The following is a 23,951-nucleotide window of genomic DNA, read 5'->3' as shown; positions in this document are numbered from 1 at the left end:
GGAACAACATCACTGGGACTCATCTGGATCCCCAGGGGTGGCTGTGTGGCCCCTGAATGGTTGTTTAACCTCTCTGAATCTCTTGTCTGTGTGGCGCAGGTAGGATCAGGAGCAGGTGTGTTGAAAGAATTAACATGTGGTATATTGGGCTGAATAATGTATGTGCCCTGAACTAGTAGCAATGACCTTAGTAGAAACACAACCTTTGCCTTTGCAGGTGTATTTGAGGTCATATTGGATTAGAGTGGGCCCTTGAGTATGAAATGGTCAGTGTCTTTCTAAGAGCAGGGAGCTCTGGACACAAGAGAAGTTCAGAGTTTGAGAAAGAGGCAGGGACAGGCAAGAAGTACTCCATCTTCCAGGCAAGGAAAACCAAGGATTGTTACAACAACCCCGGAGGCAAGGGCTGCCTGCTAGAGCCAGCCGAAGAAGCAGGGCCCTGCTTGTGACCTTGACTGGTGACCTCACCCTTCAGGATAGTCTTTTTAGCTACCTGCTTTGTGGAAATTTTGTTTCAGGGCCACAAGACTCTCCTAGTGCGACACAGGAATGTGCTGAGTGGAGTCTTCCTCGGCAAGGGACCATTGTCGTCAGTTGTCATTGCTGTCACCATCTTTAGTATTCATGGCTCAAGACTGGCCATGATGCCTACAGACTCCTTTGGGGAGTCCTCCAACCTCCCTGACCCCACGACTTATCAGAGTGGCATAGGATGGTGGCCTGGGATCACACCTCCTCTTTCCTCATCTGGTCCCCGCTTTGCCTTGTCTGGAGGAGGTGGATGACTTCTTTTAAAAAAAATATTTATTATGGGGGATATGTACATGCCATGATACATGTATGGAGGACAATTGACAACTTATGGAAGTCAGTCCTTTCTTTCCACCATGTGGGTTCTGGGGAGCTACAGGTCATCAGACTTGGCAACAGGCACCTTTGCCAACTGAGCCATCCCAACAGCTCAGAGGTGGTAAGCTGGCTTCTTTGAGCCCTCAGAGGGTGTGTTGAGGTTAAGGGTCCTGCATGCATCCTTGTATGAGGTGGTGGGGGCTGCCCCAGACACCGCCCCACACGGCAGCAACCCAGCCTGGTTTCGGAGCTGGGATGTTTCATAAACCTGTCTGGCAACAACATTCTTCCAGCACGGAGCTGTCACCGTGCAGTCTGTTGTGGTTTTGTGAGGCAGTTCAGGCTGCTAACCTGTGATGCCAGTGTGACTCACAGGGCCCTCAGAAATGGGAGCAGGTCTCCTCGGTGACGGTGGCCAGAGCCCTTGACTCCCAGCCCAGATTGCTCAGACACTAAGGTTGGGTGTCAGAGATTTTCCTCCCCAAGACAGAGGGGGAACCCCTGGGTTGACAGTGGGAGGAGGGAGATCAACTGGTCTGTGGAAAGAACCTCAGAAGATCCCAGTCTAGTAGTCCCTTTCTTGTCCTGGTCACATTTTTTTTTTAATTTAAATTGACTAATTGTGTGTGTGTGTGTGTGTGTGTGTGTGTGTGTGTGTGTGTGTGTGTGTGTAGGTCAGATGACAACCTGTGAAAGTCAGTTCTTGTCCTTCACTGTGTGGGGCCTACTTCAGGTCATCAGCCTTGACAGCAGGCACCTTCGTTCACTAAACCATCTTGTTGGTCCCAGGCCACCTTTTAGGGGTTTGGCTTTTCTCGCTTGTACAGGGATTGTTTTTGTTTTGTTTTTCCAGACAAGGTTCCTCTGTGTAGCTCTGGTTGTCCTGAAACTTACTTTGTAGACCAGACTGGCCTTGAACTCAGAGATCACCTGCCTGTACCTTTGCCCCCTGAATGCTGGATTAAAACAGGCTGGACTTGTTTGCTTTCTCTCTCTCTCTCTCTCTCTCTCTCTCTCTCTCTCTCTCTCTCTCTCTCTCCCCCTCTCTCCTACCTCCCTTTCCCCCCCTCCCTCCTTCCCTTCTTCCCTTTCTCCCTTCCTTCCTTCCTACCTTCCTTCCTTCCTTCCTTCCTTCCTTCCTCCCTCCCTCCCTCCCTCCCTCTGACTCTCTTTCTTTTTTTATTTTAATGGTAGGTTGAGACACGGTCACTCTATATAACCCATACTGGCCCAAAACTCTTGCCTCTCAGAGTTGGAGCCTGCGCCTCCTGGGGAGGGGGGTCATGTATCATCACAGCCTTGAAGGGTAACCTAGCAGAAGAGCAAGGACAGGAAGCTGATATGGTTCAGCACAGCTGACTTGGAAACTTTGGGAAGAGACAGCTAGGGGAGACAAGTGGCTACAAGACACTGGAGTAGGGCTGGAGAGGTGGCTCAGCAGAATGGTGGTGGTCTTTGTAACAGGGATGCCCCATCTCGAATATGGATGAATAGCATTATTCCTGTTTCCTTAGCAACAGGGATGCCCCCATCTCTAACATGGATAAATAACATTATTCCTGTTTCCTTAGCAACAGGGATGTCCCATCTCTAACGTGGCTAAATAGCACTATTCCTGTTTTCTTGTTGTTGTGTTGTTGTGGCAGAACACAGCGAACGTGAGGGAAGGATTCCTGGCTTATGTTTCTGGGTCCTAGTCCATCACTGGGGGAAGTCAGGGCAGAAACCATGGAGGACACTGCTTGCTGCTGACTCACAGGCAGCCCCGTGCAAGGCTAGCCTACTTACATCACCTAGGACCACCTGCCCATGGGATAGGACTGCCCACAGTGGCTAGGATCTTCTACGGTTAATCAAGAGCATCTCTCACAGGCATTTCCAGGGGCCAATCTGATAGGAACAACACCTTAATCGGGACTCCCTTCTCAGGTGGCTCTAGGCTGGATCAAGTTAATGACTAAAGCGAGCTATGACAAGTACTCACTCACCGAATGCTTTAAGGGTTAACGCACAGTGAATACTCAGTGACTAGTGCTCACCTGTGACGCTGGGGCTCAGAGAGGCTAGCTGTCACGCTCAAAGCCACACTGCACGGGTGGGGAGCTGTCTGAATCAGGGAGTCCTAGTCTGACGGAGAGCAGACTGTGAGCGGTCCCCTCATTCACTTTTTGTACTGGGAAGGAAATCCTGTGGCTTCCGACTGGGTGGTGTCGGGGAGGCCTCACCGAGGAGGGCTGTGTTAGTTACATTTCTGTTGTGGTAAGATGCCATGACCAAAAGCAACTTACAGAAGAATTTATTTTGGTTTATAGTTCCAGATGACTAGAATCCTTAATAGCAGGGGTGACATGGAATCAGGACAGGATGACTTGAACCAGGAGCAGGAAGCTGAGAGATCACATCTCAACTGCAAACAGGAACCAGAGAGTGAACAGGAAGTGGGCCAAGGCTATAAAGTCCCAAAGCCCACCCCCAGGGATGAACTTCCTCCAGTAATCTCACCAGACACCACCACCACGTGAGCCTTGGGGTACATCACTCAAACCCCCCCCCCAGGTGATAGTTTCACGGGTGGTCACATGACGAAAGGGCCTGCTATGGAGTGACCATGGGACACGGTCTGCTCCGTGAGGTGTGAAGCACCAGGTTAGCCTGCCTGGGAACCATTCCAGCACACACACACACAGAAGGTGTGCTCTGAGTACGTACCTGTGCTGTGCTCTCCCTCCCCCTCCGACAGCCTGACCAACGAGGGTTTTAGTGTGAGGGAGCACTATGGCCGGCCCTCTGGCTACGGCTCACTTGAGTCTCTGGGCGCACGAGGCTTCTTTCCTCTGAACACACATTACAGAGGCTGTGAGGGCGCTGAGCCTATAGGAAAGCTGCAGTGGGCTCCCGGGAGTTTCTGGGTACAAAGCTGGAGGCGAACTTCAGAGTGGCAAAATCTCAATTTCTGCCGTGCAAGGGCTTGGCAGCCATATGGGTTTGACCGGACCTGAGTCTTCAAAGGTGGCAAGTGTCCAAAGAGCATCTTTCACCATCTCCCTGGGACTGGTCATCTGCACCCACTGACCCAGGCGGGTATTTGAGAGGCCAGGTCTGCGTGGTGGGAGGTCTGGTCTAGGGTAATTGATTTTGGGCCTTGAGGATGAGCTAGTGTAGATCAGGTCTGGCCAGGACAGGTGCATTCTGGGTTGTCTTCTAGGGAGATTTAGACACCCTAGGATTCTCTCTCAACAGGAAGTGCCCTAATAGCCAGGATGGAATTATCACCAGCCTCTTACTGGTCAGTGTTGCCCTGTGTACCTGTGCTACTGGCTTGGGGCCAAGTTCGAGCTGGCCTTGTTCCTGGGAGGGCTACACCTATCAATAGTTCCCAGGGTTATCATCAAGATGGGGCGCACCAACAGTGAGTGACCTTTGGGGTTGCATGTGTGTCTGACTCCCCTCTGGAGTGAGCTGTGTGCCCTGCTGCAGGGATTCGAGCCTAACCCCCACCCTGATCCACCAGATCTCTCCTGTTCAGATCCCATCTGTTTTTCACCTCCTCCCCACCCCAGGTCTACATTTACCGGCTCTTTGATACCCAGAAAGGCAAACAATAGAAGCTGGGGTAAGGGTACTCTTGGTCTCAGTAGGCCACTATTGCCTGCTCTTTGGGTGACTTCATACACACCCTTCTCCTGCCCTAGAGTTGGGGCATATGGGAGATCATTGGAGAAGGACTAGGGGCTGGGCCCTCCTCTAAGAAGGCAAACCTTAATGGCATATTCGGCTGACATCTGGGTAGATTTCTCTTTCTTCTGGTCTTCTTCTCCCCGCCTTTCAACTACAGCCATCCTGAGTGGTCAGCTGTCTTCTTTGTCACTACAGTGCTAGAAGGATCACCAGCCTGTTCTTCTCTATTTCTTTATTAGGGAGTGGGGACAAGACCAACAAAAGGGTAGGAATCCAGACAGTGGGCTGGGGACCAGCTTATGTCTTAAAGTGTTCCCCTTTTACAGCTTTCTAAGCTACCTCCCAACAGTATCCCCTAATATATATTCATGGGCCTCCCCCAGCCATTCTTACAATGTAGCACCTCAGTTTCCCCACCTTTAAAAGGGGAACGCGCATGCCTGCTGCAATACCCACAAAGGATGAGGTAAGAGAGACAGGTAGAGTCTAGGCTGTGCTGGGATGCTTGTCCTTAGGCAGATGACAGCTAAGCTGGCACTCCAGGACCTGCAAATTTGGTTGTGAGGATGGTGGAAGTTCATCTCTCCCCTCCCCTGATGAAATACAGAAGCTACAGAAACTACAGAGATCCCTGTCATTTCTTCCCTGACACCTGGATGCCGGCAAAGTCCCATGCGGAAGGTTGGGACTTGTGGGGATGACTAAGAACTGGGTGCCGTGGGAGTCTGGTTAATCAGCAGCGTCAAAACTTCCGTTGATGTTTGCAAACAAGAGCCACCTCCAGAGGAGGAGAACAGGCTACAGGGAGGGGCTGGCAGTGGTGGCCTCGCTCAGTCATGCCACAGATTGGCAGGGTGGTCAGGCTTGGAGCTCTGTGTTCTGGAAGAATGAAGTCTCCTTGACCCGGTGCCACCCCTGGCCCCAGCCCCCAGGGGTTTCCTTTCTAGGAGTAATTGACATTTTGCAAGAAACCCGAAGGTAGTAGCAGGGTGAGGTGGGAGCAGGAACGATGTTGCTGGTGGCTGCCTGAAACCAGTATTCCATTCGGGGTTTCCCTATGTGCTCCTGGATCGTGGCTGATGGGGTGTCACACAACCACCTGGGAAGGTAGCAGAGACTAAAGAACAGGTGGGGAAGGGGAGCCTGAGCCAGTGACCTTAGTCAAACCTTCCCAGTTCTGATGACAAACACCTCAGGCTTCAGCACCTGAAGGCTCTGCCAGCCCGACACACCCTGCTCTTGACAGCCTTCGTTCAGCCTTCTCTTCGTGTGCTTCTGCAGAGAACCTGCCAGGAAGCACAGTCCGGATCTAAGGGAAGGACTATAAATCCGTGTGAAAATTGTTCTCAAAAAGCATTACCAATAGCAGAGTAAATTTGGTACAGCCCTTCGGAAGGCAATCTGGTCCTGTGTAGCAAGCAACAGCAAAATGCTCAGGCTCTGTTCCAGAAGATTCCCTGAAGCTGATAGCCCCCACTCCTTACTCCTGCCCCAGAGGGATGCATGGGTTTGTGGGAGGGAGTGTGGAGAGCATGCTCTTCATAAAAATGAAAAGGGGAGCTTTGGGGAGATGGGTAGTAACAGGTGTTCAAAGCTGTTCACATCAAGTTCGAAATCAACCTTGGCTCCAGGAGACTCTCAAAACAAATAAAGTAATAATTTAGCCAGGCAACCTGGGCAGCAGTGGCACACACTGTTAACCCCAATACTTAGGAGGCAGAGACAGGTGAATCTCTGTAAGTTCAAAGTCAGCAGCCCAGTCTACAGAGTGAGTTCTGGGATAGCCAAAGCTACACAGAGAAACCCTGTTTCCGAAACAACAACAATTAGCAAGGCAAGGTTGTACATGCCTGTCATTTCAGTACTTGGGAGGTAGAGACGGGAGGATCAAGAGTTCAAGGCCGTGCATACCTAGCTACAAAACGAAATTGAGGACAATCTGTGGATTACATGAGACCCTATCTCAAAAAACAAAACGAGAAAATAAGACAGTGGTAGATGGGTGAAGGACAGAGCTTGGGCAGAATGTGTGAGATTCCCAGTACCCCAAATAAAATAATGCAATGATTACTTTCACGAGGACTGATTCTTCATGGGATCTGAACCTCAGCCTTAATGGGGTTCACAGAGAAGAGCAGGTCTTTAAAAAAGTGATGTGGTAGCCAGGTGTGGCAGCACTGATATAATCCCAGGAATCTAAGGCAGGAGGATTGCCAGTTCTAGGCAGCCTAGGCTATGTAGCAAGACTCTGTTGAGAAACAACAAAAGAATTTTACATGAAAGAAAAAATTTAAAGCTGCAAGTCTGGAGTAGAAGACGGCCTGTCTCCTGTCACCTGCCACGTGCGTTTTGATGCTGCTGGTCCTGGGCAATGACACTCGCTCCCGTCTCTGTTCCACAGCACATCATTGGTTTGGTACAATAGCTCTATGTTCAGAAGACACTGAGTCAGGGAGGAGGAACCCTAAGCTGGGCTTCAAATCTCCATGCTCCTGGCCCCTAAGCCCATGTATAACCACTGTCTCTGTCCCTCTTGCTATAGATTGGTTTCTGCTCACAGTCCATTACCTGGGAGAAAAATCTAGAACAGTGACCTAATTAAAGGGTCTTGGGGACTTTTCCCAACTCTATCAACTTCTGTATAATTATACATTTTTTAAAAAAGAATTAGTCTTTTGTACACCTTTGCAAACCCCAAGCATTTGGAGCTGGTGGCAGAAGGATTTCTTGAGCCCAGGGTTTTGAGCTTTTGGAGGTTTGTGCCTGGGAAAGAGGGCAACATAGCAAGTCGTTATCACAAGATAAAAGCTTTATAGTTTTTCCTTTGCTTTGTGTATGAATGTTTTGCCTGCATATATGTCAGTACCCACAGTGGTCAGAAGGGGGTGTCAGATTCCCAGAATTGAAGTTACTGCTGATTATGAACCACATGCAGGTGCTGGGAACTGAACCCTGGACTTCTACAAGGAAGACAATTAATTGCTCACCCTAGCCCCTTCCCATTCAAAAATTCATTTGTGTGTGTGTGTGTGTGTATGTATGTGGGAGCATGTGTATGCCATGGCTCACTGGAGAGGTCCGAGGATAGTTTGTGGGAGTCAGTTCTTTCCTTCTGCTATGGGTGCCAGGGATCGAAGTTAGTTTTAACTTTGAAAGTTAAAAGCTTTCAAAAGATGATAGGGCCTGCTCAGGCCCAACCAAACATCAAAACTTCAAACAGGGAGAGACTAATGAGCAAGAAATGAAAATGGGAGCATTGAGGCCCAGAAGGCCTGCATCAAGTTCTCAGGCAAACAGGAAGTGAAGCCAGAGAATCTGGGAGGAGCTAGGAGTCTGGGAGGCGTGGTGGGGGTAGGGCAGGGCTTGTTCACTGCCTCGCCCAGGATCGCTCTTTGTTTTTGTTTAATGATTTGTTTGTTTGTTTTTTGAGGCGTGGTCTCACTCTGTAGCCCTGACTGACCTGGAACTCATATATCCACCTGCCTCTGCCTCCAGAGTGCTGGGATTAAAAGTGAACACACACACACACAAACACACACCACACCTTCTCTGGGTCATTCTTGCTAAATCTTTTTATTACCTAGTGCTTACGGGATTAAAGGTGAACACACACACACACACACACACACACACACACATCCCTTCTGGGGTCAGTCTTGCTAAATCTTTTTTATTACATGGTACTTATGGGATTAAAGGTGAATACACACACACACACCTCTTCTGGGGTCAGTCTTGCTGAATCTTTTTATTACCTGGCAGGGAAATACATTATTACCCCAGTATTTGCATTCCTCTCATTTTTTAGACTACAAGACACGATAAGGGTGAGAAAACCTCTGTTTGGATGCCAAATTCCTCAGCAGGTAGATCTTTAACCGGCTTCGTGGGAGCTGGGGAGTGCCCATTTAATGAGGCCTCTGGGCAAATGGTAAAAGGCCAGGAGGTCTGAGAATTTCAAAGTTAGGCTTGGAAGGGGCAAAGGTTGTCTTGCTTCCTGTAGAGTCTCCTGAAAATGCGAGGATTGTTTCTTCCTGTCACTGTGGCTTAGAAAGTGGGGACACACAAGGATCAGGTAGGGGGTGCAGACCTCCTGTACCCCCTTCCTGCGGGAATCCCCCCCCCCCGTGTTAATGATGGACGACTTCAGGAGTATTGGAAGATGTGAGTTTCATTCAGTAGGACCACTTAATTTGAGAGTCAACTCTAGCATGTTCTCTTACTTCAAGGGTCTGTTACCTGGATACAGAGGCATGTGAACATGTGGCCATGTATGTGTGCATGTGCTGAGTACAGGTATATGTGCTCCTTGGAAAGCTGAGGGAGGAGATTGCTTCTGCCTAGGAGTTTGAGGCTAGTCTGGGCAACATTGCAAGTCAATCCTCCCCCACGCTGTCAAACATAACCCAAATAAAATGAAGTTTCTCCAGCAGGAAGATGATAACTTTCTCCAGAGGCGGGGGCTTCTTTCTGACCACGCTGGAACACAGTTTAAAAAACCTTCTAGACAGAAGGAACAATCCTTCATTTTTCTCGGGAGGAAGTCTGGGTGTGTTTCCTGCATCCTGCTCTCGGAATCCTACTGACCCGTGTCTACTCAGTTATCAAGTCTGTGCTGCCAGACACCAGGCTGAAGCTTTTGAGGTTGTGAAGTCTGGAAAGGACCCTGTCCTCCAGGGCGGGGGAGTGGTGTTGACAGGCCAGGCCACAGCAAGGGCCCTGGTGGTGCCACTGCTAGGGACTGGGAGTCTTCTTTCTGCTGCCTGCTGGAGCCTGGGAGTGAAAGGGAAAGGTGAGAAAGGTAGCTTGTTGGACTGGCCATCTAGAATTGATGAGATAAAGGTGGGGGTGGGTTGTAAAGGAATGAGGCCTCCCGGGGAATTTGTGAAGGCTGGAGGTCACTGACCGATGGACTTCCAGATACTGAAAAACCTTGTCTGCTTATCTGTGGTGGACTTTGGCCACTAGGGGAGAGAGGAAAAGAAAATAATGGCTGGGTTTTCTCAATTCTTCTTTCCGCTTTCCTCTGGGGAAGAGCTCTTGGGCCCTTGGCTGCTTGGGATACTTGCAGGGTTTACTGTTTTGGCCACTGCCTATTTATCTGGCCCTAGTGCAATCTCTACAGTGGGCAGGAAGCATCAAGGCCAAGGGCTGTGGAGGCCTGACCTGGTTAGCATAGCCAGGATTCTGGGAAATCTTTCACTCTTCCCATGGCTAGGAGAGAGCTGGCACCCTCTATTGAAACCACCCAGGAAAGTGAGTTGGTATGCAGCTCCTGGTGACTTTCGGTCACCAGCAGACTTTGAACTTAAATCCTCTCATCAGCCTCCCCTGTGGCTAGAATGACAAGCCTGGGCCACCAAGACCAGCAGGGTGTGAATTCTTAAATTCGTCATAATCAATGAACAATTTGTTTTTACCTTTCAAGCTAGAGCCTTGCTGGAATTTTAAGAATGCTCTCTCCCAGTGCCCCAATCTTCATTTCTCCGTGACAGGCACTTCCTATGGCATATGGAGGTGTCTATCTATGTACGGTGTAGATGCACACATCTCTGCTGGACTTGGAGCCTCAGCTCAGACACATTCTGAGTTTTCCAATGAATCTTTCCTCTTTTGAACAAGTGGACATAGGATGTTCCCACCTCCAGGCCTGAGCAGGCTCAAACAGGGTCTTGTGTCTTCCGAGCTCATCACAGTGCCTGGCACTAGGCTCACTCTGAATAAATGGTGTCTATTATGCGTGCAGGGGGAAAGGGCCCGTACTAAATAAAGTGTTGGCAGCATTTATTCCCAGCGGGTGGGATTAAGGTTACAATGAGCATCCATTACTTTTGGGATCGGAGAAAAGGGAACAATAAAAGTTTTTATTAATAATAAAAAAAAAACCTTGACTTTGGCTTTGCTTAGAAGGAAACTGAAGTTAATGTCAATGTCCCAACCGTTAAGCAAGACAAGGTTTCTGCTTTTATACTCACACTTTAATGATGGAGAACCCGATTAAGCATCCGATAAAGAAGACAGTGCCCGCTTTCAGCTGTGGTCTCACTGTCCTGTACTGGTGCCTGACATTCTGTGGGGCCTAAGTCCTTGTCCCAGTCTTGGTCCAGATTCTTGACTCCCAGTCACATGTCTCAGCAGCAAAAGTAGGAAACAGGCCCTCTCTAGTTCCCTCGGAGGCCGTCCTTTCCAAGCCTGAAGGGCAGACCCCCCACCTTCCTCAGGTTCTCTGGGGACTGGCAGCCTCTGTTGGAGAGGTTCCTGTGCCACCGTTCTCCTTCTGCACCCTCGAGTGGGCATGCTGTGGCTGAAATAAACGCTTCTCTGTTTGGGAGACAAAGAATAGAGTGGCTCCTCTGGGTCAGCTGTCTCTCTTGGCTGGCTGGGCCTGCTCTCCCCCAGGCCTCTTCCGAGGCTCCCAGGCGCCCCAGGAGGAGCTTTTAAAGACAGATTGGGGGCTGTTGCACTCCGAGCTGTTTGGCTGGAGCTTGAGGGAATGTGTTACCTTAACAAACCCCAAGCAGGCTGCTCAGGAAGATGCTCATTGGCTGGCGCGCAGGGGCGCAGCTGGAAAGGCAGTATGGCAGGCCAGGCTGAGAGAGAGAGAGAGAGAGAGAGAGAGAGAGAGAGAGAGAGAGAGAGAGAGAGAGAGAGAGAGAGAGCGCTATGTAGCAGAGCAGGTGAACGTGTTTATATACTTGGTCCCTGTGCAAGAGTATGTGTGTGCTAGAATGTATGTGCTAGAATGTATCGGGTTTTTTTGTTTGTTTGTTTGTTTGTTTTTTGTTCTTTAAATGTGCATTAGTGTCATTACCATGGGTTTCAGGTCCCCTCAAACTGGAGTTACAGCCATGTGGGTGTTGGGAGTTGAACCTGGGTCCTCTGGAAGAGCAGTCAGTGCCCTTAACCACTGAGCCATCTCTCCAGTCCTAGAATGTATTCTTAAGATGTGAGTCTGTGTGCCGGATACGTGTGACTCTTAGCAGGAGTGCGTGAAACTTTTGCACCTGGGTTAGAGGCGGAGTACAAACCGTTTGAGGGTGAGTGTAACCGTTTCTCAACGTTAACACCTGGGTAGGAGTGAGAGGCCTGCGTTCCTGCGGGCTGGGTAAGGGCGAGTGTGCAGGCACGCGGAGTGTGCAGCGGAGGGGTGTGAGCCTGCTCTGAAGGCGCAGGCAGGTGTGCCAGGGCGCGTGCACCAGGGGGTGAGCACGTAAGTTTTACCAGCCTGTGCTGGGGGGAGTAGAGGGGGCGTGCGCCCGGGACAGGCGCGTGCGCGAGAGTGCGCGTGCCCCCTCCCGAGCCCGTTGCCATGGGAACACGCCGCGGCCTGAGTTAATCATTTCCTGTGGAAAGTGCGGGAGGGGCGGGCGCGGGGCGGGCCGAGGAGGCGGCGGCAGCGGCGGCGGCGTGGAGCTGCCTCGCGCGGGCGGGCCGGAGCGGGCCGAGCCCTGGGCTCTGCGGCGACACTGGGATCCTGTCTCCGCTAGGCCGGTGAGTCGGGGTCCGGGCAGGCTAGGACCGGCTGGCACCGGCTCCTCCAGGCGCGCCCGGTGGGCTCTGCGCCCACCCTGCCCGGGGACCCCTCTGTCCCGATCCACGGCGGGCGGTGCGGCGACCGGGCCCCAGGGACCCGCCTGTGAGTGGGGTCTCACTGCGTTGTCCAACTGCAGAATCTCTCTGGGACCTGGGCTTGAGGGTGGCACGGCCTCTGGGGTCGCGTCGCCTAGACCCGTTTAGGATCTCATTGGTGGGGAATGTACAGAGCCTACCTGGGTGCCGTATGTCAACCAGCGCGCCCCCTTCCCCTGCATGGGTCGCTCCCAGGAAGGCTGCAGTTTGGGCCCTCCCTCGGTGTCCCCGGGTAGTTGCTTTCTCTGGCCAGGCCCAAGGTGGGGTGCGCCGGCCCTTAGGTTAGGAGGAAAGGCCTCAGAGATAACCCTCACAAGCCCAGCCGAATCAAGTCATTGACAGCTGCAGCTGAGGAATCCCGGCAGGGAGGGGGAGCCCAGAAGCTGCCTGTCCCCTTCAGCCTTTCTACTGCAAGTAACAGCAGAACTCTGCCTGACATAGTGAAAGGCCTGGTTCTGAAACAGTTTAAAGAGAAAGCTAGATTTAAATCCTTGAGTACATTTGTCGCCCCCGTCACCATCCCCCTTAATGCATGTCTCAAGCTTGGGCACTGGGACTACCCTAGCTTCACCTTCTTTAGTGTCCTTCTGCCCCAGACTGGGTGAGTGCCCTTCCTAGCCTGGCAGGATTTTTCCCCATGCCCTTCATAACGGAGCCGTCTCCTTGGCCAGAGAGAGTCATTTGCTAGGAATGCAGCCCCAGAATGGCTCTGCGTATTTGTGTGGCTGGACTTCAGGGTTTGGGGTGGTGAGTTCTGCTGTCCCTATAGGTCCCAGGGATCAGAGAATCTGACATCTGGACTCCTGGAAACATTTTCTGTACGCCAGGGGAAAACCTAGCCCAGGCTAGCCACCCCAACAATGTTCACCCAGGAGAACAAGCGACTATAAAGTCTACCCCGGGGTCTTTGCACGGTCTCTGGTCTAGGACAGGAAGAGGGCAGCTCTACCATCCTGGCCCAAACCCAGAGAGGCAGGCACATGCCCCTCCCCCAGCCGGCCTCTGCACTCACCCACCAACAGGACAAGACACCAAAAGACAGCATCCTAAGCTCATTGTACATGCCAGCACTCCATACGTGCACTGTCTAATGTTTATGCCAGACCTGTGAAGCTCAGCTCTCATCCTTTTATACATGGAGATGATCAGACAAAGACTAGGTGATTAATTGTCCTAGGTGGCGGGGCCAAGGCTTGCCTGGACCACTCTCTTAGCTCTATCCATCCCATGAATTCCGGGTTAGTAGAGGTCCTAGGACCCCAGATCAAACCCTTGTGTAGGAGAGTGTGTGCTTCCCTCTAGGCCTGGAACCCTGGGCTAAACTGAGATTCCTCAATATTCCTGACCTCACACCAGGGTTTCCAGCTGCTAAATTCAGCTGCCTTTTCCTCTTAGGGATCTAGCACACACCCTTCCTCTTTCTTCAGGCTGCCCCTCCAACTTCCTTTCCTGATAGCACAGAAATATGGTCTCCTGCCTCTGCCACCCTAGACTGAGCCGAGGTCCCCTGCAATCCTCTTTCCTATGTGGTCTCACCTCTAGGAGCACCTGCAGAGGATGGTCCTCCCATCTTCTCCCGTTGGCCTGCAGGGTTGGCTTTAGGCCCGGCTCTGTGCCAGGCTGCCTGGAGAGGGCATTTGTATCTGCTCCCCCTGCTTCTTCCTTTCAGGGCATTAGCGGTATGTAGCTACTCTTATGGATCAGCATCTTCCTGACCGTTTGTCCCACATTGCTGTCCCCCTCCCATTGAGTATCCCACATTGTCTTCAGTCAAGGAAGGGAAGAGACCATGACCCCACTGTCTTCAGTACTTGGCCCATTAACATCAGATCTCAAGTCTTCGGTCTCTGACCCCTGAGTCTTGCTTTTTTTTTTTTTCCTGCCTCTGGATGCTTTGTTCCTGCCCTTCTATCTACCCCACAGGCCACCTCTCCCTGTCTCAGCTCATCTCCTTCCCATCCTAGCTAAACTTCCCTCAGAGAAGGAAGCAGCTGCTGCCTGGGCCCTCTCCAATTCCTTGAGCCACCTTTGAACTTGCTTTGCCGCCTAGGATGATCTGGAACTTGCAGCCTTTGAGTGCTGGGATGGTAGGTGTCAGCCCCCGCCCAGCTCTCTCGAGGGTTTCTTTACTTTGCCATGGCTACCTGACTGTCCTATTTGCTGTCCAGCCACTTCTGAGGACTCTGTGTATGCCCTGGGCAGCTCCTGCCAACCCTCTGACCTCCTCACCCCCTCTACCCCCCAATCCCCAGCCCTGCCCTTACTTCATACTTCTTCCCTCTTGGTCAACCTTGCAGATTATGTCCTCACCTTTAGCAGTGGTGGCCTTTAGTTCTGAGTCTTTTTAATTCTCTCTCTCTCTCTTTCTTTCTCTTTTTTCTTTTGGTTTTCCAAGGCAGGGTTTCTCTGTATAACAACCCAGACTGTCCTGGAACTAGCTCTTGTAGACCAGGCTGGCCTCGAACTCACAGAGATCCACCTGCCTCTGCTTCCCGAGTGCTGGGATTAAAGGTGTGCACCACCACTGCCCGGCTAGTTCTGAGTCTTGGTGGCTAGCTGGTCCTCCTTTCCAGGCTTTGGTTAATTCACGTGTGTGTGCGTGTGTGTGTGCGTAAGCACATATATACACTTCAGAACACTTATTTAGTAAGCTATCTTGGAGCACATGGGCAAAGCTCCTGTGAGCCCCTCCCCTCAGGGAGCCAGAGAGGGTCGGGGAGACAGAGCCTGTTCGGCACATGTTCTTGCTGCCGGGCAGGAGGACCTCCCTACCCTGCCTGTAACCTGTTCACGCTCTGTAAGTTTGTTTTCAGACAGGGTTTCACTAAAGTAGCCTGGCTGGCTTTGAACTCATAGAGATCTCTGCCTCAGGAGTGTTAAGATTAAAGGCATGCACCATCACTTTACCTAACGCTGTGAAGGGTTTTTGACTGTTTGTTCTCTTCTGACTAGACGTTTGAGGACCCATTTCTCCCAATCTGATGACCTCTTGTGCTGGGCACATAGTAGGCACTCAATAAACGATTATGAAAGAGAACTGAATGAATGCCTGGCAGGGTGCCTGCCACACCCTCAGTACTGAGTTACGTGAATGTGTGAATGAACTGGCTCTGAGAATTTGCTGAATGTAAACCCAGCTTGCCCCTGGCCCTAAGCCAGCCCCTACTGAGCCCCTCCTTGGTGCCATGCTAATACTGAGGAGTACTAGCTGCTGGGCCACCAGCTTGGGACACTGCCTGAAGGCTGAGACTTAAGCTAGCAGCTGGGTGCAATTAGAAAATGAGATGTCATGGAGGAAAAGGATTAAACTTACCACTGCTTGGAAGCATAGGCTTCGAGCTTCCTCCACGTGGGGCTGCTACCCCAGTGTGTCCTGCCGCAGATTTTCACAGCAAGTGACCAACACACTGACTTGCTCCTGGTCCACTCGGAGGTGCCATAGTCAGTACCAAGCACCCTCTTGCGAGCCCAGGGCCCTTAGGAGTTGCTACACTTGGGGCTGCTATCCTGAGTAGCAAGGGACCCTTGTTTGCAGACCCCTCCGGACGGCACAGCTTGTGAGCTACCCACGTCTCCTGAACTCCTCTCCCCTTGTTCTCTCCACAGGTTGCCCGGCACCCAGAAGAGGTTGCTGAGCCCCGGGCCATGGTCCCCTCTCGCAGGACGTGGAACTTGGGAGCCACGCCTTCACTGCGGGGCCTGTGGAGAGTGGGCCGGGTCCAGGAGCCCAAGCCCGGGATGGCTCGCCCCGCCCCAGCCAGCCCAGCCTCCCGCCCTTTCCCACACACCGGCCAGGGGAGGTTGAGAACTGGTGAGTCCGCATTTTTAGAATGCCTCTTCATTTCCCTTCCTTCCTCCAGATCCCCGAGATGAGACTGAGATTTCTCGCGGTTCCTAAACTCAGTCAGAGCTGTCAGGTAATTACAGGGTAGCCAGCAGCTCCGAGCCGACTGGGCGTGGAGAACAGCGCAGCGCAGCGTCACTGGGTGCTCCTTCCCTGCGTCCAGCCGGGGAGGAGGAGAAGGCTGGGGCCGGTTAAACTTTAACAGTCCGTACCACTGCGGCATCAGCTACGTTCCCGCCAGCCGAACCAGGTCAGAGACTCTGAGATCTCACTTGGGGTGCTCTCTAATGTCAGCCGGAGGCCGGTAAACAAGGTAGGTGAAGCAGCTGACCGACCTCCTGGGTGCCCTGCTCAACACCGACTCCTGATTCCGCCAGGCTGCCCTGGACGGGAATGAGGAGTGAACGCAGGCTACTCAGAGTGTTGCCCTGCGGACTTCGCGTTCCAGGCCTTGGATTTTGGGTGTCAGACAGCTAAGGAAGCTTTCAAAGTGATCCTACCAGGAGGTCTATAACGAGAGGGTCCTGGAGCCTGGACCGCTGCTGTACCCTAGGGAACTGTCAGCCATCAGCTTTCTGGGTCAAGTCCCAGGTGCTGAGACTGTCAAGGAGCCAGCGGCTCCTCTGTTCTGGGTAGGAGCTGGGTGCGGGGGTGAGGAGCTGCCTTGACCCTTTCCCCAGCTCTGTGTGGGCAGGTAGGCAGGGTGCCTCAGCTGTGTGGGAAGGCAGGGTTATCCAGAACTGCCTTCAGGGGCTTGCTCCTGACCTACTAGAGAAGTGTTCAGATTGCCAGTCCGGGCCTCTGGACCATGAGACCATTTGGTCTAAGCCCCATAGTGCACAGAAGAGGGGATGCCTGGAGGCTCAGAGAAGGCTCATAACAAATTCCGACTGTCTCCCTTTCTAACCGTAACACATTCACTCTGCCAATAGTAGCCAGGCAGTGCCCGGCAGTGCTCCAAGCTTCTATGATTGCCCCGGGCTGGCCACCCCCTTATACCCTGGGAGTCTTCAGGCAAAGCAGAGGTTCTGTGGGTCAGTCAGCTGGTTGTTGGGAAGGGGTGAAGGATGGTCTCTACAAGGTTGTCCCCAGGGTCTGATAGATGTAAGTATGGCTTTTCTGGTAAACAAAACAAAACATTTCACCTTGGAAAACTGAGCTCTTCATCTACTTCATGTGGGGTGTGTGTGTGTGTGTGTGTGTGTGTGTGTATGTGTGTGTATAAAATGAGCGCTGCGACTTTAGAGTCTTCTAGCCACTTTATAAACTTAAGATAAAGGTTCAGTGAAATCAATTTGTGACAGACAGGCATAGGCTTGGCACCTAAGAGAGTCTCAGCCAACAAGGGCACCCCAGCCTCCTCCAAATGTCCCCTACTAGTCTTATTGTCATCCTGAAAGTGATAATCAACCAGCATTGGTTGGCACAAAGGGTTTGAATACAAGCCCTGGGTGACACTAGGCATATTGTTAATTATTCAGGATCTCTGGTTTTCTGCCTGTCCTACAAGGGGACTGTCCTCCACTTCCCTGAGTGGTAGTGATGATAATTGCTGTCCTAATGGCTGTTATCTGTGGGTCCTCACTGTGCCTAAATCCTCTTTGATCCTCACCATGGGGTTGTGCCCTCGGGATATTAGTTTATCCCAGGGTAGCTGTGCACCCCCCCACACCCCCAGGGTCTTACTAAGGCTGCCTGGAACTTGTTTTGTAGACTGGAGTAGCTTTGAACTTATAGAAATCTGCCTGCCTCTGCCTTCTGAGTGCTAGGATTAAAAGCTTGTGCCTGATGAAAAAGCTTCCATTTATTTTTTTTTAATTACTATTTTAGTTTTAATTATGTTATGTGTATTTATCTGTGCATAATAGTTAAGCATACATGAGTGCAGGTACCTACAGAGTTCAGAAGTATCAGATACCTTGGGGCTGGACTTATAGGCAGTTGCGAACCACCCAGTATGGGTGCTGGAACAAAACTCCAGCCCTTTGCAAAAGCAGCCTGTGCTCTGTGGCTGAGTCATCTCTCCAGCCTGTGGCTGTGCCTTTGACAGTGGGGCCAATATTGTTTCCCACCCTGGCCAGGCTGAAAAGGGGTGGGGGTGTCCTGCCCTGATAGGGGCCCCAGAGGATGCCCTTTCGTTGTTTCTGGGTACACGGGAAACAGCAGGGACCCGGCTCCCCAGTGTAGGTTTGGTCTTAATGAAGGCAAGGGAGAAATTGCCACCTAGAGGCAGCCCTGGTAATAAAGCTGTGTCCTGTGTCCAGTTCCCTCCGTGTCTTGGCTTCTTCTTGCTGCTCTCTGCAGAGGAGCTGATGAACAAGCGTGGACCCCAAAAGCCACTGTGGCAACTGGGGAGCCCCCAGTAGGGTTTTGGGTACCCTTCAGGAAAGAATCTCAGGGTTCCTTTTGGAAAGAGAATCAAGTGGCCCCACTCTGTCCCTACCTGCTCCTGTATGGAGGGAGCCTGTGAGGCCACATGTGGCCCTGCTGGCCACATCTGGGCAGGTTGGAGGGGGCAAAAACTATACTCAGCTCCCTTTGGCCAGCAGCCAAGTATGTCATCTCACCTGTCTGTCTGTCCTGGAACAGGGCGTGGAAAAGACATCCTCACTGGTGGTGAGGAAGACTCAAGCTCCCGAACTGCGGCTCGCCCATCCCTGGCACAGTGTCGAGCCCTCAGTGTGGACTGGCCTGGCCCTAGGAGTCCGCATAGACTCTACCTGACAGTTCAGGTAAGCGTGGGCCGTCAGATGCAGGGCCAGGGTGTGGCCAGTGTGCCAGGTCCTCTGAGCTCCAGCAGTTGGGTCTGGCAGGGAGAAGAGCTGGGGACCGGCCAGGCACCTGCTGGCTAGCCCTTTGCAGTCCACAGCTGAAAGCCTGCACGAATGCAGCAGGTTTCATTTCAGCTTATTTCAGGGGCGATTTCTTAGGCGGTGACAGGAACTTTTCAGTCACAAACTGGCTGAGGTGGGAAGTGAGGCCTTGACTAAGATGAGCGGAGCTGGAGGAGGTACTGGAGGAGCTGGAGGAAAACAGGCCGGTTTGGGGGAACTGTTTGTTTTTATGTGGACAATGCCCATGTTCCCTTGTTTGAAGAATCAAAGGGAAGGCCAGGCTGGGCATGGTGCAAGCCTTTAATCCTTTAGAGGCAGAGGCAGGTAGAGCTCTTCTGTGAGCAAGTTTAAGGCCAGCTAGGAATACAGAGAGACTGTCTCACAAAAGGGGTTGGGGGTGGGGGTTCAAAGGAAGATGGGTTGGGGGGAATGGGGAAATTATTTTTCTCCTCAGTTGTCATTGACTTTCAGAAGGCATACTTACTGTGTATGGGTGGGGGAGGCTTTGATTGTAGAAATAATACGAAGAATTAGTGGGTTTCATTCAATGCTATATTAGAACACAGTCAACATATCTCGTGTCTCAACAGAGAGATGCTGTTTGAATGGATTTTATAGATGAGGACATGTATGCTCAAAGCTCAGAGAGGTTAACTAACTTGCTGCTGGTCACACCAACTGAGATCTGAACTACTGAACATAGGTGTAAAAGGTGGCGGTGTCACACACCTTTAATCCCAGCACTCAGGAAGTAGAGGCAGGTGGATTTCTGAGTTTGAGTCTAGCCTGGTCTACAGAGCTAATTCCAGGACAGCCAAGCAACACAGAGCAACCCTGTCTCAACCCCCCATCCCCACAAAAAAAAAAAAAAAACCCAAATGGCATAAAGAATTAGCATTACAATCCCTAGAAACTGTGTGCCCCTCATGGTCCCTCTACTTACATATTTATTTATATTTATCTTTACATATTATTCATATTATTCTACGCTGTGCTGTTTGCCTCAGAGTCATCTTGGAGATTTCTTCATACCCGTCAGTCATAGAGAACCACCTCTATTTTCTTGACCGCTGCATAAGATTCTACTTGAGACTTTGCCATAAACTGTAATTGGGCTGTGTATATGATTTAGCATCAGAGCGCTTGCCTGGCATGCGTGAGGCCTAGGTCCGTCCCGTCACCACGGAGTACCGATGGTGGTAATGGCAAAATTCTCTGCGTCTGCCCTGGGTGTTAGCTCTGATGACAGCGTGCTCCTTTGACATTCAAGCAGTTGTGACGTTGATATTGTACACTCACTGTGTGTATGTGGCAGGGGGTGGATGGGGGTCTCTGGGCATGGGTGGGGGTGAGCACAGTGCACCTGTGAGCAACTAGGGAAGAGCTTGTGGGAGTCGGTTCTCCTTCCCTGAGTTCTGGGGATGGGAACTCAGGGTATCAAGGGCCTTCATCCATTGAGCCATCTGACTGGCCTACATTACTTTGTTGTTTGCTTTGTTTTGAGACAGGATCTCACTGTTCAGCCCTGTCTGGCCTTAAACTCACAGGGATCTATGAACTTAGTCTCCTAAGTGCTGGGATTAAAGGCGTGTGCCACCATTCCCAGCCGTATTAGTTTGGTTTATTTCTAGAGTTATTTATTTATATGTGTTTGAATGTTTGCCTACATATATGTATATGTACCATGTACATGCCTGGGATCTGCTGTCTGGGGATGCCGGAAGGAATAAGATCCCTGTAACTACCATGCGGGTGCTGGGAACACAAAAGCTGCAGGTGCTCTTAATGGCTGAGCCATCTCTCTAGTGCCTGTGCCTTAGTCAGGGTTTCTATTGCTGCAACAAAACGCCATGACCGCAAAGCAAGTTGAAGAGGAAACAAAGGGTTTATCTGGCTTACACTTCATTGCAGTTCATCACTGAAGAACTCAGGACAGGAACTCAAACAGGGCAGGATCCTGGAGGCAGGAACTGATGCAGAGGCCATGGAGGGGAGCTGCTTACTGGTTATCTTCCCATGGCTTTCTCAGCCCACTTTCTTGGAGAACCCAGAACCAGCTGCCCAGGGATCACATCACCCACCGGGGGCTGGGCTCTCCCCCATTGATCGCTAAATAAAAAAATGCCTTACAGCTGGATCTTAAGGAGGCATTTCCTTCACTGAGGTATCTTCCATGGATGACTTAGCTTGTGTCAGTCAAGTTGACACACAAGACCACTGAGTACAAGCCTACATTAGTATATTTTTTAAGATTTATTTTTATTTTTAATGTGTATGTGTTTGACTACATATATGTCTGTGCACCACATGTATGTGTCTGCTGCTTGTGAAGGCCAGAAGAGGGAATTAGATCTTCTCAAACTGGAGTTCTAGATGGTCACGAGCCACCATGTGGGTATTGGGAATTGAATCTGGGTCCTCTGGAAGAGCAGCCAGTGCTCTTAACTGCTGGTCTCTTCAGTCTTCCTGCATTAGTATTTTAATATGTGCATTTGCTGAACAGATATCTATGGGTTGGCTGCCTTATGCCAATGCATCTTAGCACAGGTGCAGGGATGCTGAGGAGGGATATAGGGAAGATAGCCCAACAGAAGCTCCAGAGAGTCACCAACCTCAAATGCACCTACAAATGGGAACACCAGGAACACAACTTGAGAGGATGCCCTGGCCAGCTGCTCTGGGTAGGACCCCCGCGGTGATGGCGCTTCAGGGGCAGTCTGTGCTTCACTATGTTTCTTGGGTCTCTTGAGATTCTTCTGGGAGCTGAACGGCCCACACTTCTTGCCTTTGTGGTCAGGGAGGAGAGCAGGAGAGTGGGTCCGGCGAGACAACAGTTAAGGAAACCAGAGGGAAGTTAAATCAGGAGGCTGTGGTGAGAAACTGCCGCTCAGCTGGGTGGTGGCCCTGTTCTTGAGCTTTGATTATGGGGTGCTGGGCTGTGGCTGCTATGGAGGCCTGGGCTCAGCAGTTCTGCTGACGGGCTGTTCAGAAGCTGATAGCGACTGGCTTCCAAGTTCATGTCCTTCTGGCCCCTGCCGAGCTCTGCCATGTTTATGGGGATGGATGTGTGCCGAAGCGTGTGCCAAGTTTACTGAAACAACCTACAGGTCACAGACTCAGTCACCTGAGCCTGGATCCAGCAACTAAAGCCTGAGCTGTACCCTCAGAGGCGGCGCAGAAATTCCCAGCCCCTGGGGATGTCTGTCCTTCCGGTGCTTCGGCCAGCAGCCCAGAAATAGTGTAACCTTTGCTCCTGTCTGAAGGCAAATGGAAACTTCCAGCTGCTGCTGTCCCTGCCACCCCCACCTTCCCCAACCTGCTCGAGATGGCATTGAGGTTGGTTGAGGGGTAGAGACAAAATTAAGCTGAGGAGAATTTTCCTAAATACGAAGATGAGGAGAGAAAGAGGCCAAGGGCATGGCCCACAAGGCACTTGCCCCGGCCGCTTTTCACTCTTGCAATTCTTTTGATTGGCCCTTTGGTGCTTAACGTAAAAGAGTGGAGAATAGAGAACCTATAAACCGACCACAGCTATCTGTGAAATTCCATTAGTGAGGAGGCAGAGGTAGATGGATCTCTGTAAGTTCCAGGCTAGCCAGGGCTGCAGAGGGAGACCTTGTATATATAAAATTAGGTAACACAAAGAGGGCACAAAGACATAAAATCCTCTTCCCAGATGCCCCCATGGACATAAACCAAACCAAACTGTGATTCTAAGGTGAAAAATTCAAACCCCAGACATTTCCAGAAGGACCAGGAAGGCCCTGTCTGCTCATCACCTTTTCTCTTGTTGTGAAATTTATTTCCGTTTCCCAAGTTTAAATTGCTTTGTTTCTATCTCAGTGGGCCTCTGTATGTGCATCCCGCACAGCAAGGACACACCAAGCCTTCTCTGTGTGTGCATCCCGCACAGCGAGGACACACCAAGCCTTTGAGCTCCAGCTCATTTTCGTCTGCATCTTGTGTATGACCCTCAGATGGATCACACCTCCCCACACTGCTCTGACCCTTGCTTGGCGTCTTTCTCTGAGCTATAGGGGATGTCTCTGAATGAAGTACCTCTTTCCCGCACCTCCGTTCATCTGCTCAGCTCAGCTACCTTTGTCTCAGTCCCCTGACAGGGATTTGGGGTCACATTGCTCCTGGATAGCCCCATGGGGCAGAGCAAGAAGGAGGCAGGGTGGTCAATTCTCCCGGTCATGTGGACTCACGTGCAGCCTCCTAGTCCTGGGTGTGCCATCCTTAGGAGGGAGGCCAGGTGCCAAGGTGTTGCAGCAGATGACACTCCAGGGGAGCTGCCCCAAGCCTGCTGTGTGTATGGCAGGACTGGATAGTCGCCTGTGCTGATGTGAACCAGTTGCTCACATGCTGCTGACTTCTGCCCCACGGAACCTGCAGGGATAGCACTAGCTTCACTGGACTGGGGACCGCAGCATCTTCGGTGTGGAGGCTGGCTACTGTGGGGCCCAAGAATAAGTCACTGCCGTCTTCCTGTGGGATGTTAGTCTGGCTTCCCCGGATCCCAGGCGGACTTCTTTGTCCACACCTCCGTGGTGGGAGACAAAGTGCTGAGCCCTGGGACCAGAATGCTCACACAGTCCCCTTCACGAGAGGATTCTGGTTGTGTCTTGGCAGCAGGCCCTGCAGGACAAGGGGTGCGAGAGCAAGAGTCAGGGGACGAAAGAAGACAAGCTCCCGAAGAGGCAGGCGCCGGCCCCCAGGCGGGACCGGGAGGCCCCAGAAGCTGGTGGCGCCATGAATGTAGAAAACACAGGTAAAGGAGGTCGGCCCATCAGCACACCTGGCTGAACTGGTGCAGGACAGAGGCTCCCGGGGGGGTCCCAGCTGTGTGATACTCTGTCCCACAGCTGGAGGTGGCTCAGCCTGTCTGGCCACCTGACATGAACTTGAGACCCTGACAGCCTCCTCCAAATCCAGGGACAGCCATGTGTCTGTTCTCTTTCTTGTCCTGCCCCTTGTCCCAGGGCCACCAGGGCTCCACCCAGTGATAAGAGACCTTGGCCACTGGAGGCTGGGGTTGGATTTCCCTTCTTTTTGTCTTTTCTAAGCACCCATCTAAAGCAGAGCCCAGGAGCAGCCTCCCAGACGCCACTGGT

The 23,951-nt window shown here is 51.7% G+C and overlaps 1 protein-coding gene across 8 annotated transcripts in view; it reads left to right on the top strand.

The window, feature by feature from the left end:
- The window catches only part of Kifc3 (kinesin family member C3), a 92,764-nt gene that overhangs the window by 48,619 nt on the left and 20,194 nt on the right, over nt 1-23,951 (top strand). The window contains exons 1-4 of one of the 8 annotated variants that reach the window (XM_087900264.1): nt 11,222-11,564; nt 15,763-15,967; nt 18,590-18,732; nt 23,470-23,608. In XM_087900264.1, coding sequence (XP_087756390.1) covers nt 15,802-15,967; nt 18,590-18,732; nt 23,470-23,608 — 448 coding nt within the window. In that variant the 5' untranslated portion in view covers nt 11,222-11,564; nt 15,763-15,801. Of the gene's footprint in view, nt 1-11,221; nt 11,565-11,890; nt 12,019-15,762; nt 15,968-16,017; nt 16,314-18,589; nt 18,733-23,469; nt 23,609-23,951 lie in introns of those variants that run through there. The other 7 variants (XM_087900263.1, XM_087900262.1, XM_087900261.1 and 4 more) reach the window with 7 other exon arrangements.

Source organism: Myodes glareolus, chromosome 22 (genome assembly GCF_982192425.1).
Source record: "Myodes glareolus chromosome 22, mMyoGla1.1, whole genome shotgun sequence".
NCBI classification, from domain to species: Eukaryota; Metazoa; Chordata; class Mammalia; order Rodentia; family Cricetidae; genus Myodes; species Myodes glareolus.
Note: the sequence above shows the minus strand (reverse complement) of the source record. Positions and strands in the feature narration are given on the sequence as shown.